We start from the raw sequence: 19112 nt of genomic DNA, 5'->3' as shown, positions 1-19112 counted from the left end.
CTAAAACCTGACTGAAACTCTTCAAATAGACCATTCCTCTGCAGATGATCAGTTAGCTGTTTTACAACTACCCTTTCAAGAATTTTTGAGAGAAAAGGAAGGTTGGACATTGGCCTATAATTAGCTAAGATAGCTGGGTCAAGTGATGGCTTTTTAAGTAATGGTTTAATTACTGCCACCTTAAAAGCTTGTGGTACATAGCCAACTAACAAAGATAGATTGATCATATTTAAGATCGAAGCATTAAATAATGGTAGGGCTTCCTTGAGCAGCCTGGTAGGAATGGGGTCTAATAAACATGTTGATGGTTTGGATGAAGTAACTAATGAGAATAACTCAGACAGAACAATCGGAGAGAAAGAGTCTAACCAAATACCGGCATCACTGAAAGCAGCCAAAGATAACGATACGTCTTTGGGATGGTTATGAGTAATTTTTTCTCTAATAGTTAAAATTTTGTTAGCAAAGAAAGTCATGAAGTCATTACTAGTTAAAGTTAATGGAATACTCAGCTCAATAGAGCTCTGACTCTTTGTCAGCCTGGCTACAGTGCTGAAAAGAAACCTGGGGTTGTTCTTATTTTCTTCAATTAGTGATGAGTAGAAAGATGTCCTAGCTTTACGGAGGGCTTTTTTATAGAGCAACAGACGAGGAGGCTGATCCGCGGGGAGTGTTTTCTCTGCAGCTCAAAAGAGCACATACAGAAAAACTGCCCCAAACGGCCAAAACGACAACACTCGCCCTTAGAGACTGGGCTAAGGGGGGGTCAAAACATTCAAGTGAGACACACACAGATTGCCACATGACTCCCAGTCACAATCCTGAGCGGGGATTTAACTCTTCAAGCCCCAGCACTGGTGGACACGGGGTCAGAAGGGAATCTGCTAGACAGCAGATGGGCAAGGGAGGTAGGGCTCCCTCTGGTGGCGCTTCCTTCGCCATTGCAGGTTCAGGCACTAGATGGCACCCTCCTCCCTTTAATCACACACAAGACACAACCAGTAACTCTGGTGGTGTCTGGAAACCATCGGGAGGAGACTGAGTTTTTTGTAACTCCTTCTACCTCCCGCGTGATTTTGGGCTTCCCATGGATGTTGAAGTACAATCCCCGGATTGACTGGCCGTCTGGGGTGGTGGTTCAGTGGAGCGAAACCTGCCATCGGGTGTGTTTAGGATCCTCGGTTCCTCCCGGTTTACAGGCTAAGGAGGAGGTCAAAGTCCCTCCCAATCTGACGGCAGTGCCGGTTGAGTACCACGATCTTGCTGACGTCTTCAGCAAGGATCTGGCACTCACCCTTCCCCCGCACCGTCCGTACGATTGTGCCATTGATTTGGTTCCAGGCGCTGAGTTCCCGTCCAGCAGGCTGTACAACCTCTCACGACCTGAGCGCGAATCAATGGAGACCTACATCCGGGACTCATTAGCTGCTGGGCTGATCCGGAACTCCACCTCCCCGATGGGGGCAGGTTTCTTTTTTGTGGGCAAGAAACATGGCGGACTCCGTCCATGCATTGATTACAGGGGGCTGAATGAGATTACGGTTCGCAATCGATACCCGTTGCCATTGTTGGATTCCGTGTTCACCCCCCTGCATGGAGCCAAAATCTTTACTAAGCTGGATCTTAGAAATGCGTATCACCTGGTTCGGATCCGGAAGGGAGACGAATGGAAGACGGCATTTAACACCCCGTTAGGTCACTTTGAGTACCTGGTCATGCCGTTCGGCCTCACCAACGCCCCCGCGACGTTCCAAGCCTTGGTTAACGACGTCTTGCGGGACTTCCTGCACCGATTCATCTTCGTATATCTGGACGATATTCTCATCTTTTCTCCGGATCCTGAGACCCATGTCCAGCATGTACGTCAGGTCCTGCAGCGGTTATTAGAGAACCGACTGTTTGTGAAGGGCGAGAAGTGCGAGTTCCACCGCACGTCTTTGTCCTTCCTGGGGTTTATCATCTCCTCTAACTCCGTCGCCCCTGATCCGGCCAAGGTTGCGGCGGTGAGAGATTGGCCCCAACCAACAAGCCATAGGAAGCTGCAACAGTTCCTCGGCTTTGCTAATTTCTATAGGAGGTTCATTAAGGGCTACAGTCAGGTAGTTAGCCCCCTGACAGCCCTGACCTCTCCAAAAGTCCCCTTCACCTGGTCGGATCAGTGCGAAGCCGCGTTCAAGGAGTTGAAACGACGGTTCTCTACTGCGCCAGTTTTGGTGCAGCCTGACCCTAGCCGCCAGTTCGTGGTTGAAGTGGACGCCTCGGACTCAGGGATAGGAGCTGTGCTGTCCCAGAGCGGAGAGACCAATAAGGTTCTTCACCCGTGTGCCTACTTTTCACGCAGGTTGACCCCAGCTGAACGGAACTATGACGTCGGCAATCGAGAACTCCTTGCGGTGAAAGAGGCTCTTGAGGAGTGGAGACACCTGTTGGAGGGAGCGTCTGTGCCGTTCACGGTTTTCACTGACCATCGGAACCTGGAGTATATCAGGACCGCCAAGCGGCTGAACCCCAGGCAAGCCCGCTGGTCACTGTTCTTTGGGCGTTTTGACTTCCGGATCACCTATCGCCCCGGGACCAAGAACCAGAGGTCGGATGCCTTGTCCCGGGTACATGAAGAGGAGGTCAAAACTGCACTGTCGGATCCACCGGAGCCCATCCTGCCGGAGTCCACTATCGTGGCCACCCTCTCCTGGGACGTGGAGAAGATCATCCGGGAGGCCCTGGCATGGAGCCCGGACCCAGGTACAGGTCCGAAGAACCGTTTATACGTCCAACCAGAGGCCAGAGCTGCAGTCTTGGACTTCTGTCATGGTTCCAAGCTCTCCTGTCATCCAGGGGTGCGAAGGACCGTGGCAGTTGTCCGGCAGCACTTCTGGTGGGCATCTATGGAGGCCGACGTCCGGGAGTATATCCAGGCCTGCACCACCTGTGCCAGGGGCAAGGCAGACCATAAAAGGTCCCAAGGACTTCTTCAGCCGTTACCGGTGCCTCATCGCCCCTGGTCCCACATCGGCCTGGATTTCGTCACGGGCCTCCCGCCGTCCCAGGGCAACACCACCATCTTCACGATAGTGGACCGATTCTCCAAGGCGGCCCACTTCGTGGCCCTCCCGAAGCTCCCAACAGCCCAGGAGACAGCAGACCTCCTGGTCCACCACGTCGTCCATCTGCATGGGATACCCACCGACATCGTCTCAGATCGTGGTCCCCAGTTCTCCTCACACGTCTGGAGGAGCTTCTGCAGGGAACTGGGGGCCACCGTGAGCCTCTCATCCGGGTACCATCCACAGATGAACGGACAGGCAGAGCGGGCCAACCAGGAACTGGAACAGACCCTCCGCTGCGTAACATCCGCGCACCCGACGGCCTGGAGTAACCATCTGGCCTGGATCGAGTATGCGCATAACAGCCAGGTGTCTTCTGCCACCGGCCTCTCCCCATTTGAGGTGTGTTTGGGGTATCAGCCCCCGTTGTTTCCCGTGGTGGAGGGAGAGGTCGGTGTGCCCTTGGTCCAGGCCCACCTGCGGAAGTGCCGTCGGGTCTGGCGCTCCACCCGTTCTGCCTTGTTCAAGGCCCGGACGAGGGCGAAGACCCATGCAGACCGCCGGCGATCCCCGGCCCCTGCTTACCAGCCCGGGCAGGAGCTGTGGCTTTCCACGAAGGACATCCCCCTCCAGGTGGACTCCCCGAAACTTCAGGACAGGTACATTGGCCCCTTCAAGATCCTCAAAGTCCTCAGTCCTGCCGCAGTGAAGCTCCAACTCCCGGCTTCACTGCGGATCCATCCGGTTTTCCACGTGTCACGCATCAAACCTCACCACACCTCACCCCTCTGTGCTCCCGGACTGGCACCGCCTCCTGCTTGGATCATCGACGGGGAGCCGGCTTGGACGGTGCGCCGGCTCCTGGACGTCCGTCGGATGGGCCGGGGGTTCCAGTACTTGGTGGACTGGGAGGGGTATGGACCCGAAGAACGCTCCTGGGTGAAGAGGAGCTTCATCCTGGATCCGGCCCTCCTGGCCGACTTCTACCGTCGACACCCCAACAAGCCGGGTCGGGCGCCAGGAGGCGCCCGTTGAGGGGGGGGTCCTGTTGTGTGTGGGCCACCAGAAGAGGAGGTACTGCTGGCCCACAATCAGAGGGCACCCTGCCTGAAGTGCGGGCTTAAGGCACGAGAGGGCGCTGCCGCCATGGACACAGCCGGGGGTGACAGCTGTCACTCATTACCTCTTGACAGCTGTCACCCATCTACTCAACGTCCTCTCACTCCATAAAGACCAGACGTCATCTCCACCTCGTTGCCGAGATATCATACTTCATTGGAGGTAATATCCTCAGCCATTTGTGTTTACTTATAAGCTGTATATTGTGAGTGTTTGCAGGAGTACCGGTCCTTTTTGTGGAGGCTGTGCAGGACGGCACTCTTTTTCCTCTGAGGGATCGCTGCAACATATTGAGTGAGAGGTGGAGGTGGCATTCCCACCGCTGTTGTTACTGGGTGTACACACACCCACAATTGACTGTCTTTGTTCTTCGCCAGCAGTACCAGATCCGACAGTCGGGGACGGTGATCACCTGGGAATTCGGGACTTGGCGGCTCCAGTATTCACCAGGTTCTGTGGCTGGCGGAAATCGTGTGGTTCCGGCTCTTCTCAGGACAGACGTCTTCTATCCTCGAGCCTGCCCACACGTCACCTTTGTGGACTGACTGTAATTATATTCTGAGATTGTCTGTATGTTCGTTGTGCACAATTCACAACATTAAATTGTTATATTTTGGCTCATCTATTGGCCGTTCATTTGCGCCCCCTGTTGTGGGTCCGTGTCACTACACTTTCCCAACACCTAGTATTTGAATATGCATATAAAGTTTGGAATAAACCAGATGGAGGTTGTGGACATTGTTCCACGATATATTATTTAATATGCAGAATCCACAATGTTTGAAGTGGCTCTGTCACAATCCTGGCTGATTGATGGGCCAAAGGTTCATAGGGTGAGGAAACATGAGTTATGATTATGCATATCAATTTTGGAATAAATTTGATAATTTAATGTTGAGATTATAGCGTTGAGAGAAACACATGATTTTATTATTGCCATTTATTTTATTATTTGTGTTTATTTTGTTTGGTGTTTTGATTCTTGGCAGTCCTATAAAAATAGAAATTATAATTATTAGTAGTAATAACAGATGTACAGTTGAGATGAGTTACAGGACCCTTCAAAAGTAGTGAATAAAAGAAAACCTGTACTCCGTGAAATATGGTAATTCAAATACACATAAGCCCAGTCACACATGCTTTCTGACAACACACACACACACACACACACACACACACACACACACACACACACACACACACACACACACACACCTTTAATGGGAAACTCTCAGAGCATTAAATCAGATTCTCAGGATGAGAGCAGAGTAAGAGTCTGTGAGAAACCCTGAGGCAGAGAAATATTCACCATGCATGATTGCACCTGGATGGGATCAGAGTAAAGATTAGTACACGAGGCCGAGCTACTCCAAAACCACGTTCCTCAAACGGAGTTTAGCAGGCACTCTTATCCAGAGCAACTTTCAAAAAAAAGAAAGAAGCTAAACTGAGCAGACATTCTTCTTCAAGACGGAGAGTGAAGCTCAAAGGTGGCTGATGTGAGGATTAATCATGTCTCATGAGGGGTTTAATCCAGACTGACTCCAGACCACCACAGATGGATGTCACACAATCCCCAGATCAAGTGCAGTCAAGTTCAGTTCATGACTGAAAACAGCTAACTGATCATCTGCAGAGGAATGGTCTATTTGAAGAGTTTCAGTCAGGTTTTAGAATTCATCATAGTACAGAAACAGCATTAGTGAAGGTTACAAATGATCTTCTTATGGCCTCGGACAGTGGACTCATCTCTGTGCTTGTTCTGTTAGACCTCAGTGCTGCTTTTGATACTGCTGACCATAAAATTTTATTACAGAGATTAGAGCATGCCATAGGTATTAAAGGCACTGCGCTGCGGTGGTTTGAATCATATTTGTCTAATAGATTACAATTTGTTCATGTAAATGGGGAATCTTCTTCACAGACTAAAGTTAATTATGGAGTTCCACAAGGTTCTGTGCTAGGACCAATTTTATTCACTTTATACATGCTTCCCTTAGGCAGTATTATTAGACGGTATTGCTTAAATTTTCATTGTTACGCAGATGATACCCAGCTTTATCTATCCATGAAGCCAGAGGACACACACCAATTAGCTAAACTGCAGGATTGTCTTACAGACATAAAGACATGGATGACCTCTAATTTCCTGCTTTTAAATTCAGATAAAACTGAAGTTATTGTACTTGGCCCCACAAATCTTAGAAACATGGTGTCTAACCAGATCCTTACTCTGGATGGCATTACCCTGACCTCTAGTAATACTGTGAGAAATCTTGGAGTCATTTTTGATCAGGATATGTCATTCAAAGCGCATATTAAACAAATATGTAGGACTGCTTTTTTGCATTTACGCAATATCTCTAAAATCAGAAAGGTCTTGTCTCAGAGTGATGCTGAAAAACTAATTCATGCATTTATTTCCTCTAGGCTGGACTATTGTAATTCATTATTATCAGGTTGTCCTAAAAGTTCCCTAAAAAGCCTTCAGTTAATTCAAAATGCTGCAGCTAGAGTACTGACGGGGACTAGAAGGAGAGAGCATATCTCACCCATATTGGCCTCTCTTCATTGGCTTCCTGTTAATTCTAGAATAGAATTTAAAATTCTTCTTCTTACTTATAAGGTTTTGAATAATCAGGTCCCATCTTATCTTAGGGACCTCGTAGTACCATATCACCCCAATAGAGCGCTTCGCTCTCAGACTGCAGGCTTACTTGTAGTTCCTAGGGTTTGTAAGAGTAGAATGGGAGGCAGAGCCTTCAGCTTTCAGGCTCCTCTCCTGTGGAACCAGCTCCCAATTCAGATCAGGGAGACAGACACCCTCTCTACTTTTAAGATTAGGCTTAAAACTTTCCTTTTTGCTAAAGCTTATAGTTAGGGCTGGATCAGGTGACCCTGAACCATCCCTTAGTTATGCTGCTATAGACGTAGACTGCTGGGGGGTTCCCATGATGCACTGTTTCTTTCTCTTTTTGCTCTGTATGCACCACTCTGCATTTAATCATTAGTGATCGATCTCTGCTCCCCTCCACAGCATGTCTTTTTCCTGGTTCTCTCCCTCAGCCCCAACCAGTCCCAGCAGAAGACTGCCCCTCCCTGAGCCTGGTTCTGCTGGAGGTTTCTTCCTGTTAAAAGGGAGTTTTTCCTTCCCACTGTAGCCAAGTGCTTGCTCACAGGGGGTCGTTTTGACCGTTGGGGTTTTACATAATTATTGTATGGCCTTGCCTTACAATATAAAGCGCCTTGGGGCAACTGTTTGTTGTGATTTGGCGCTATATAAAAAAATTGATTGATTGATTGATTGACTGACACTCCAACCAAGTCAGCTCGAAAGCAATCAGTTATGTGTTTGTTTACAAATGACGGTGATACAGAAAGGTTTCATGCAACAAGATCATGAAACTGGAAAAAAATAAACAAATACAATGCAATGCTATAATATCCTCAGCAGTATGATCATTGTGTTCTTTATCATTTGCAAGTGTTTAATTGGTGACCCAGTGCAAAGTGTGTATATATATATATATATATATATATATATATTATGCATGTATTGCATTATTAACTATTAAGATCATGTAAGATCATGTTCAATAAAGCCCCTCTATCAATCAATCAATCAATCATAAAAATATTTACATTTTAAAGGCATCTGCAGAAGAGCATGCGTGTGCGCATGCATGAGCTTTTGACAAGTGTCACGATTCATGGCGTGGAACGAACAGTATGCTGGACACAATATGCAGACTCAGACTCAGGAGGTAGAGTGATTAAAAAAAGGCTTTATATAGAAAAACAGGCACAGGTTCAGCAAACAGGTGATCAGTCAGCGTGGCAAAGGTAATCAGCAGACGTGAGGCAGAGGCGAGGACAAAAAACAAGCTGGGTTCAGAGGCATGGAGAAACCAGGTTGTCAGAGCTGAGGCAAAAGCTGAGTCCAAAAAATGAGCAAGGTTCAAAAGCACAATGAGTCCAGGTACAAGAGGCTGTGGAAAAAACAGGGTCAAAACAAGGCTGGAATGCTGACAAGGTCAAAACAAACTGGCAAAGAGCAGAGAAATATGCAAGGCTTAAATAACAGGCAGTGATTAAGAAAAGTGAAAACAGGTGTGTGGGAAACTTCAGGAAGGTGACAAAGCTGAGGCAAGCAGGAGCAAGATAATGCAGGAAAATAAACACTAAGCAGACAGAAATATAAATGTGAAGGAAAGAGGCAAAGATGAAGCGAACAGGTGCAAGAGTGTGAAGTAAAGGAAACACTAAGGGCCCCTTCACACAGTACGAATAAGTACAAATCATGGCGATTCATGGCAGAATAGCTCGTATAAGCAAACCACAAAAACATCGAGCCCATGGGCAGGCGTGAACGATCCCGCTGGGACGGTTTTGTGCACGAGCGTGCATGAAACCATCGCAGTGCGAACACAGTGTGACAAGTTGGCAAGGTTAGACCTTACTTGTGTGAAGCGCCTTGAGGCAACTTTGTTGTGATTTGGCGCTATATAAATGAAAAAAAAATTGAAATTGAAATTCAGTAGGTGGAGCATGTGTAACCACATCATGCAGCTGTTTTGAAAAAAATAAAAATACATGCCACCCACAGGATTTGAACCTGCAATTTACAAATCTCTGACTGCCAGCCAGAAACTTTACCACTGCACTACCATCACTGTCCTGTAAAAGGTGTGGAAAAATGCCTGAAATCAACAAGGACATAAACATATTTTTATAAAAGAGAAAAAAAATGCCGTGATAACTGGCCAAGCGGCATTTGTTACGGCATATTTCTGCTGACACGTGACTGAAAGTGGCATATTTGCCACACTGTTGGCTTGTCATATAGTCCACGCGTGTCCTGTCAGACAGACGTAACATTCAGATTGCCTGCTGCATGTCCACATGAACTGGTGGTCCATTTCAGCTGGGACAGTTGTTAATGTGTGCGCTCTCCAGCCCATCGCAAAAGTGATATATGTTTTTATGTATGTCCATGTGAGGACAGCAAGCAAACACACACACGTGTGTCTGTGAAAACATGGTATGTGTTCTGCAGCTGTGATGTCCAGGACCCAGACTTGTGAACAGCTCCTGCTGTTGACAGCCAGCCACGCCCCCTGTCTGTTCAGTGCACAGACCAAGGTGTCATTTGAGAGGTGCCTCGCCTGCAGGGAGGGCGTGTGAACCACATGCACGCACATGTTGGAGGGGGTAGGGGGAAGCATGCAAAACACACACATGTTGTGCGGGGAGCCGGCACTCTGGCAAGCCACATGTGTACTCAGCAACTCTACAGTTGTGGGGGCACTTAGACAAATTTCACCACCAGCTTGAAAGTGATCGTCTGCTGACTGTTTCCATGCTAACAGCGCAAATGGCCAAGCATTTTCTAAGTGCCAAGCGAGCGGTGTCGGTTGTTCGTGTGTGTCAGCTGGAATTTGGCTGACACATGCAATGAGAGGGACTGAATGGGCTCTCATAGGGCACTCCTTGTCTTTCAGCCGCTGGTGTGCGCAAATAGTTGTAGCAACAGGTGTACAAGGCGTTGGAGGCCACTACGATTTTACACATACTGCATACAATTACTGCTTCATGCGAAATTCATGCGCAATTCGACCACATTCGTACTATGTGTGAAGGGGCCCGAAGCAAACAGAAATAAAATGGAACGTGAATTCCAAACAAAATGCAAAAGAATCTCCATATGGAAGGAGCAAAGAAACAAAACCAGGAAAACAAAGGTGAGGACTGAAAGTGATCAACCAGAGAATTAAAGGCTGGGGCAGAATCTAGAACAGAACTTACAAGTGACAAAAGTAAAAACTAACAGAAATTACAAGCAATGACTACAGTGTATATGTAAAATCACAACCTCCATAGTGACGCAAACAGTATGTTCTCTATAATCACGCACAGCAGTCGAGGTTACAACCCTCGAACCATAATCATCCACCACTTTACGAAATTCCAAATGCAACTGAGAAGGTGCCTGACAATGAGGAGAAAGTGTCATTGCGACTCCTGTCATGTCAAAAACAGTAGCTGTGAAATCTGTGTGGCAAACAACATCAGGCAAGCATTTGTGGAATGTAATCTACCTGGAGGATGACATTCGTAGCTCCCGCTAGACCCGATTACTGATCTTTGATCCTGATTGTTGATCATTTATCCCGACTGCTGATCTTTGAACAAGAATCTTAATCTTTAATCCGGATTGTCGAACTTTGACAATTATCACTGATATTTGATCCAATATTTGATATTTGATCTTGATTACTTTAATCTTCACTGCTTTGATCCTGATTGCAGGATCCAACATTAATGCATCTATTTGGATTTGCCAGGAAAATCTCATGGGTTTTTTATTTGCACATCTCCCACCCATCCACCAACAGCCAAAAACTGGTGTCTTGTTTTTGAGTAATCATGCTAATAACAAATCAACAACTAAACATGCCGGTGATCACCTTATCTGGTGCAGGTCATTAAGACATAAAAGACATGAAAAAGCCTTGGACTCAATATTTCAACATAGCAATGAAAAGAAAAAACCCTCAACTGACTGTGGCCAAATCAGGCACCGCCATGCCACTCCAATGTTCCGATATAATTCTAAAATATACAGTACTACAAAAGCAACAACAAAAATATCTTACCAAGGATGTGGATTACAGTCATTAACATCTGTAAGAAAGAGAATTACAATGGAAAGAAAATCAGTTGACAAATGACAAATCAAACCTGAAAATTTTAGATGAGTGCAGTTCACTGTTACTTATGTTTCAGTCTTATCATAATTCCAGTCATGTTGCAAAGAAATGTAACATCAACAGTACTGCAGCTCTTGGATGTTACAAGGTTTCTGCACAGTTAAATATTTTTTTAAATGTATGGTTTTATGTATAGTCATTGCTGTAGCTGTGTATGTATACCTTATCACATGTCAGGGCATGATGCAGGGCGTGATACATAAACAGACATGTGATAAGGTATACATCACAAAGTTCAACAAAAATAAATAATAATAATCATACACGTAGAACGAATAATGCAGGTAAATCATGTAAATATGTAAATTATGGAATGTTCTTACAATCACTTGCTGACATCTTTTTATCTTGTTATTTGTTTATTTGTTTTTTGTTTGTTTTGTTTTTTTTTGTTGTTGTTTGTTTTGTTTTTTTTACCTCATTACAAGTTCAAAATTTTCCCTGTCCCATTTTTGGAATGTGTTGCAGGCCTGAAATGCAGGAAAGGATGTATACTCATGCATGCACATAACTGGTGCTCACGGTGCGTGTGCGTGCTACAAATAAATGATGCACAGCAGAAAACACAAGGGAAGCGCATCATAAGAGGAACGGAATGATGGATTGTAGGAAAAGTGTTTCCCTCTGCTGTGCATCAATGATGTTTAGCACACACGAGCACCATGAGTACCAGTTATGTGCACCCCTGTTACGAGCAAACAAAACAAAGTTGACCACACAAAACAAGAATATAATATGCAACATAATAACTACAAATAAGACAATAAAACATAACAAGATAATAGGAGGTTACAAAATTTTAGAGCTGAATATGCAGTAGTTTGTATGGAGTTACAAACTACTGCATATTCACTGATTTGCTGAGTGTCCCCATTATGTGTTGTGTGTTTGACCTGCTAATCACAGGGAAAGACTTTGTGTTATTGAATACTGAGATTTTTTTTTACAGACATTTATTGTCTTAACAGTATTCATGGCTGCCGTGAAAAATTTGTATGAACTGTTGCAGCAACATACTGTGTGCACAGGTGCGTCCCTCCCAGCCGTCCTTGCAGATACAGGTGAAAGCGTCTCCTCCTCCAACACATGTTCCTTCATTTTCACATGGATGCAAATCGCATGTGCTGTTCATGGCTGGAAAAAAAAAAAATATTAGTAACAGTGAAATACACTACTATGACACTATTATTATAACAGTTCAATTACAGTAGTGTGAGTTACTGACCCGTGTTGCAGGTGCTACCTCCCCAACCTGAGGGGCAGCTACACAGGAAGGAGTCTCCATGGTCATAGCACGTCCCTCCGTTACTGCAGGTTGTGGGGTCGCACTGGCTCTCACCTGGACCGAGGCAGCATGGAAAAAAGATCTGAAATACTGTGCCAGTGTTGAGTCGCATTTACATCAGAGTGGAAGCAGAGTCCAGAACATGCCACCAGAGAGGGGCAGAAGCAGTTCCAATCTCAATTGTTGGCCATATTGGCACCTTTTGAGGTGCACAGTGGAAAAAAAAGTAAGTTTCTATCTCATATCATTCAAAAGTTATTTATAATTTAGTAAAGCTTGGTTTTAGCCATCGTATACCCCAGAGGATTAAACTGACCTTTGTTTGTGCTGGTCACACACCTTGACATTTATTCTAAAAATGTTTTTTAATACATTCACATTAACAAACACGTGCACTCACAAAACATGTTCACCACCACACTTACGAGACTGGCAGGTCTTTCCCTTCCAGTTGTCGATGCATTTGCAGTTGAAGTCATTGAGCAGATCCACACAGTGCCCACCGTTCTGACAAGGGTTCCTACTGCACTCATCCACATCTGTCAATAAGTAAAAAAAAAAAAAAATTGGTTCTTTTACACATCAAGCTTCTGATACTGGCAAAGTCCAAGAGGCCAAATTCAACGACAATCACACTTTACTCACACTGCTGTAAGTGTTTCAACAGGTTTGAGGTCATGTGACCTCACTGACACACCCTCACTGACACATGAGCTTCATTAGGTTGATAGTTCACTTTACTGAGTTTCAATAAGAGATAAGGTAATTGAAATACATCATATTAATCCATTTTGCACTCAGTCCAAGCAGTTGAAAACAAAAAAGTAAAAGATAACTCAATTTATGCATGACACAGAACCATCCAGTGCATCCGGAATGTATTCGTAGAATTTCACTTTTTCCACATTTTGTTATGTTACAGCCGTATAATAAATAAATAAATAAATAAATAAATCCAGTGTGAAAAAAAGTTGTTTTTTTTTTTTGTTTGTTTTTTTTTTAGATTTTTGCAAATTCAATAAAAATACAAAAATGTAGAAATCACATGTACATAAGTATTTACATCCTTTGCCATGAAGCTCAAAAATGAGCTCAGGTGCATCCTGTTTCCACTGATCATCCTTGAGATGTTTCCACAGCTTAATCAGAGTCCACCTGGGATAAATTCAGTTGATTGGACATAATTTGGAAAGACACACACCTGTCTACATATAAGGTCCCACAGTTGACAGTGCATGTCAGAGCACAAACCAAGCATGAAGTCAAAGGAATTGTCTGTAGATCTCAGAGACAGGAAGCCACAAATCGGGGGAAGGGTACAGAAACATTTCTGCTGCTTTGAAGGTCCCAATGAGCAGAGTTGACTCCATGATCCGTAAATGTTAGAAGTTCAAATCCACCAGGACTCTTCCTAGCCATCCTGGCCATCCGTCTAAACTGATTAATCGAGAGAGAAGGGCCTTAATCAGGGAGGTGACCAAAAACCCTTTGGTCACTCTGTCAGAGCTCCAGCATTCCTCTGTGGAGAGAGGAGAACTAGGACAACCATCATGCAGCAATTCACCAATCAGGCCTGTATGGTAGAGTGGCCAGACAGAAGTCACTCCAGAGTAAAATGCACATGGCAGTGCACCTACAAATTCTCTGATCTGATGAGACAAAGACTGAAATCTTTGTCATGAATGGCAGGCCTCATGTTTGGTGGAGACAAGGCACCATCCCTGCAATGAAGCATGGTGGTGGCAGCATCATGCTGTGGGGATGTTTTTCAGTGGCAGGAACTGGGAGACTAGTCAGGATTGAGGGAAAGATGAATGCAGCAACGTACAGAGACATCCTGGATGAAAACCTGCTCCAGAGCACTCTTGATCTCAGACTGGGGCGATGGTTCATCTTTCAGGAGGACAATGACCCAAAACACACAGCCAAGAAACCAAAGGAGTGGCTTCAGGACAACTCTATGAATGTCCTTGAGTAGCCCAGCCAAAGCCCAGACCTGAATCAGATTGAACATCTCTGGAGAGATCTGAAAATGGCTGTGCACTGATGCTCCACATCCAACCTGATGAAGCTTGGGGGTGCTGCAAAGAGGAATGGACAAAACTGCTCAAGGATAGCTGCACCAAGCTTGTGGCATCATATTCAAGAAGACTAGAGGCTGTAATTGCTACCAAAAGTCCATCAACAAAGTTTTTTTTATTTTTTATTTTAATACATTTGCAAAAATTTGCAAAAAAAAAAAAAATGTCATTATGGGGTGTTGTGAGTAGACTTTTTGAGGGATAAAGGCTGAAATAAGGCTGTAACATAACAAAATGTGGAAAAAGTGAAGCACTGTGAATACTTTCTAGGTGCACATTACATGTCTGAAAGGTTGAAGATTAACATAGCCATGACAATTCTAGAAAATGCTCATATTATAAATGAAAACTATGCTGTGCTTAAAAAAGCCATCTTACCAAAACCATAAATGGTTGAACTAAAAAAACAAAAAAACTCTGCTGACATACATGAGTGAAAGGTGAAGGAAGTCAATGTAATTAAAAGTAGGATGAGTTTTTGCAGCATTTGAATTTCCATTTGTTTTTCTGACAAAAGCCTTTTTTAGTCCATATCCAAGAAACATAGTGGAACAATCAAGTAAAATATTAATGCATAGGCATAGCACAAAATATTAGATTGCAGAATAACATAACTGTAGTCTGTAATACTAGATTGTAGAATATTAGTACACAGTTATAGTGCATCACACTATATTGTGAAATGTCAATCATTGTCTGTTTGTTGTCATAATCCTTCAAGGCCCTTTGGCTGACTTCTACAAAACCTGCTATAATAATTACGGTTGACTCCAAACTTGCCTTTAACCAAGTGATTTTGGCAAAAGATTTCAAGCAAATGTGACAGACACTTTGGTGTATTCCTGAAGGTCAACCAGAGGTCAATAGTTAGGGTAAAGCCAAGGTCATACAGGTTAAATGTCAGATTACTTTTATTGTCTTCCTGCTAGAGGTGGGCGATACCGGGAATTTTGGTATTGTTCCGATACAAAGTAAATACAGGCCCAGTATCGCCAATATCAATACCGATACCGATACTTTTTCATATTTAAGCTTCATAGATCCAAAGGATCGAAAAGACCTAGGATAGAATTTCGCCAAACATTTTAAGTGACAACAAAATACTTTATTATCACAATCAACATTTTTGTTTAAAAAAATATCACTTAGCACAACTTAAAACAAAATCTCCTGAGGTAGAGAGCTGACAAACCACAATACAAGGGTGCGGTGCTCTGTGTTGTGTGACACAGTGCAGCACTGCTCTTACAGACAGAGAGTAGACTTTGATGAATCTGCATGCACAGCAGTCGGTGCGTGCGTGAAAGAAAAAAAGCTTGAGCATCGATCTTTTTACATGAGGATCGTTCAATATCAATACCAGCGTTGGTATCGATATTATCAATATTAGGATCGATCCGCCCACCTCTACTTCATACCCATAGGTACTGTTACCGAATTGACATAACATGAAATTCCGTCAACTGAGTCAAGAGACGCTTGTTGATTCCAGGGCATTGTTAACCTGCGTTACATGACCTCGTCACCACACTCTTTGCACTGAATGATCCTCCGTTAGCTTCTTGGATTGTTGTTCATTTCTTAACCGTTGCCCTCAGCTGCATTCTGTGTGGAGTATTAGTTGTATGGAGCATTTCCACAAAACCCATATGTCTGATTTGGAGTGAGTCCCTGAATCTGATACGAACTCCCAGCTGCCCTTCAAAGCAGACAGACTCTTACCGTCATCACACAGGTCTCCCTCCCAGCCGTCTGGGCAGAAACACTGGAAGGAGTTGATCCCATCAATGCAAGTGCCTCCATTCTTACATGGCGATGACGCACAGTCATTAATGTCTGGAAGCCAAGTGAGAGTGCATGAGTGGGTGAGTTAGTCAGTGTTGCTTCATGAGAAAAACATAAAGTATTTTAAGAATAATACTACATACATCATACTATACTTTTAAGACATTTTTATTGTCCTACTCCACTCAGGTCTCTGGCCTAATTACCACCTAATTTGGTATGTGGATGAAGGTCAAGCCTAGAATGACCCTCAAATGGTTTGTTTTGGAAAGTGTTAAGGTGATTGGGGTCAACAAGCCAAATTTATGATTTTTTTTTTCCACTCCAATGCTCAAAAGCTCGGTACACATATGTTGGTGACCTCTGGAATTGCCAAGGCAGGATCAAATTTATGAAAGGTCAATTACTGAGGTCAAGGTCAGTGGTCAAAGATCAAAATGTAAGTAACTGTATTTTCTTTCCCATTTGCACCAAAATTGGCACAGATATGAAAGTATCAAACAAGAACAAGAAAATAAAGGGTAGGACTGCTTTTGCAAGCCACTATTTTAAGTTTTACATTGTTATTTATTTTAGATCATATTGTACAGATATATTTTGACTATATCTAAAGTATAATTTGTGAAATTACTGCATGTGAAAACCAGAATGTCAAAATTTAGTTTTATTTTTTTAAACTATAATACATATAAAAAGGAAAAGGGTTCCTCAACACTGTATGTTTCACAAGTAAACAAATGCCTTACATGAGTGTTATGTAATGTAATTACTTGTTTTTATCTGAGCAACCTTTAAGAAAAATACATAAATTATTGTTTACGCTTGTTTTCTTTCGCTGACAACAAAGAGCAAAGTGTAGTGTGAATTACAGTAAGAGCAGTGTGGTTCACAGTGATGGTAACTGATGATAAATATAGTCCATATGTGATCTAATAATGACTCACTCTCGTGGCAGTAGGTGCCGGTGAATCCCGGCTCACACGAGCAGCTGAAGTTCCCAGCAGGCAGGCTGATACAGTGCCCATGGGGGCCGCACACATTGGATGAGATGTGCTGCACCTTCTTTAGGGTGCCATTGGTAGCCACAGCAACAGTGCAACTGTCAATCACTTGGGGCAAAACATACACTGGCATTAAGATGAAAGATGGCAGCAAATTATGGAAACATTTTTATGGCATCAATGGCTCAGAAAATACTTGGAACAAGACATGACATGGTGTAACTGTAACTTTTCAATGATTTGAAATGATTATGTAATTTGGACATTCACTTGTTATATTTCCAGTCTATTAATTTGGATAAATTGTTAGTATAAGACAGAAATCATATCACATTATGCAGTTCAGCTCACATTCAACAAATTTGATTTATTTAGTTATTTTTTGTCTTATTGGCAGATATACAACTAAAACACCCCAAATGAAAAAAAAGATACCATCACCAACAGTAAACTAAAACACAAACAACCAATTAAATACAGGGAGAAAAACCATATGTTCAAACAAATATAAACAGATATTAATTTGTATTTTCCAAAATGGACCTCATTCCTTTTTTGTGATCCTAATACCCTCATCACACACATTCAGAATCAAGCAGAATGGCGTCAGAATGACGAATCGGCGCACATCTGAAAAGTGTCCAGTTGCAGTTCGAAAACATTCTGACAGGCATCTGTGAGAGTCCACACAATTGGTTAAAATCGGCCGGCAGCCCCAAGTGTGATCCACATGTTCAAAACCCTCCAGGCACCGTCGAGATGGGACACCTATCCGACGGCGGTCCATGTGCAGTCTGAGCACCATCTGACCTCAATTTTCATATTCTGATGGCATCAAAACAACATTTGAATTGATCTGATCGCGACTGATTGAGCTCTGATATCAATCAGTCACAGCAAAGCCTGCCGGCATGTTGTGCCACATTTGTCCACCTCCACTGGACCCCGGCCAGGGAGGGCAAAGGAAATGATGTTATGTAATAACATGTATGTGGCACTGTGCGCGCGTCAGAGGCTCGGTGCGGCGCCAACGGGATGTCAATGCAGCTGAACAGGGTGTCACCGCTGTAATGCACGTACTATTACATGTTCACCTCCTAAGTCTATAGCAGGTATGATGTGGAAATGTTTTGCAGAAACATCACAACATAAATACATACAACTCATCTCGGTATCAAGCGTTCCACAGCGCAGTGCAGTCAGCTGGTGAAGTCCCTTTTACTCGGCTGCACTGTGTGCTGTCAACGTTGATCAGCTGACAACTGCATAATCCACCTCTGGCATAATTACAGTGAGAAAAATAAGTATTTGAACACCCTGCGATTTTGCAGGGTCTCCCACTTAGAAATCATGGAGGGGTCTGAAATTTTCATTTTCGGTGCATGTCCACTGTGAGAGACATAATCCAAAAAAATAAAATAATAATAATAATCCGGAAATCACAATGTACGATTTTTTAATCATTTATTTGCATGTTACTGCTGCAAATAAGTATTTCAACACCTGCCAATCAGCAGAAATTCTAGCCCTCAAAGACCTGTTAGTCTGCCTTTAAAAAGTCCACCTCCACTCCACTTATTGTTCCAAATTAGAAGCACCTATTTGAGGTTGTTAGCTGCATAAAGACACCTGCCCACCCCACACAATCAGTAAGACTCCAACTACTAACATGGCTAAGACCAAAGAGCTGTCCAAAGACACCAGAGACAAAATTGTAGAGCTCCACAAGGCTGGAAAGGGCTACGGGGCAATTGCCAAGCAGCTTGGTGAAAAAGATCAACTGTTGGAGCAATTATTAGAAAACGGAAGAAGCTAAACATGACTGTCAATCTCCCTCAGACTGGGGCTCCATGCAAGATCCCACCTCGTGGCATATCAATGATCCTAAGAAAGGTGAGGAATCAGCCCAGAACTGCAAGGGAGGAGCTGGTCAGTGACCTGAAGAGAGTATCAAGTGAAATGGCCACAAAAAAAGAGTTAAAAAAGAGAGAAGAAAAGGTTTGCTGGCTGCATCTGGCTGCATCAAC

The 19112-nt window shown here is 43.9% G+C and overlaps 1 protein-coding gene across 2 annotated transcripts in view; it reads right to left on the bottom strand.

Annotated features, from left to right (window-relative positions):
- The window catches only part of LOC117532088 (protein jagged-2-like), a 216973-nt gene that overhangs the window by 32714 nt on the left and 165147 nt on the right, over positions 1-19112 (bottom strand). For both annotated transcript variants that reach the window (XM_034195329.1, XM_034195330.1), the window contains 6 exons: positions 17029-17193; positions 16022-16135; positions 12644-12757; positions 12159-12272; positions 11951-12067; positions 10820-10847 (listed from right to left, as the gene is read on the bottom strand). In XM_034195329.1, coding sequence (XP_034051220.1) covers positions 10820-10847; positions 11951-12067; positions 12159-12272; positions 12644-12757; positions 16022-16135; positions 17029-17193 — 652 coding nt within the window. The remainder of the gene's footprint in view (positions 1-10819; positions 10848-11950; positions 12068-12158; positions 12273-12643; positions 12758-16021; positions 16136-17028; positions 17194-19112) is intronic.

The sequence above is a fragment of the Thalassophryne amazonica genome, chromosome 19 (assembly GCF_902500255.1).
Source record: "Thalassophryne amazonica chromosome 19, fThaAma1.1, whole genome shotgun sequence".
NCBI classification, from domain to species: domain Eukaryota; kingdom Metazoa; phylum Chordata; class Actinopteri; order Batrachoidiformes; family Batrachoididae; genus Thalassophryne; species Thalassophryne amazonica.
This window is presented reverse-complemented; position numbering and strand designations above follow the sequence as displayed.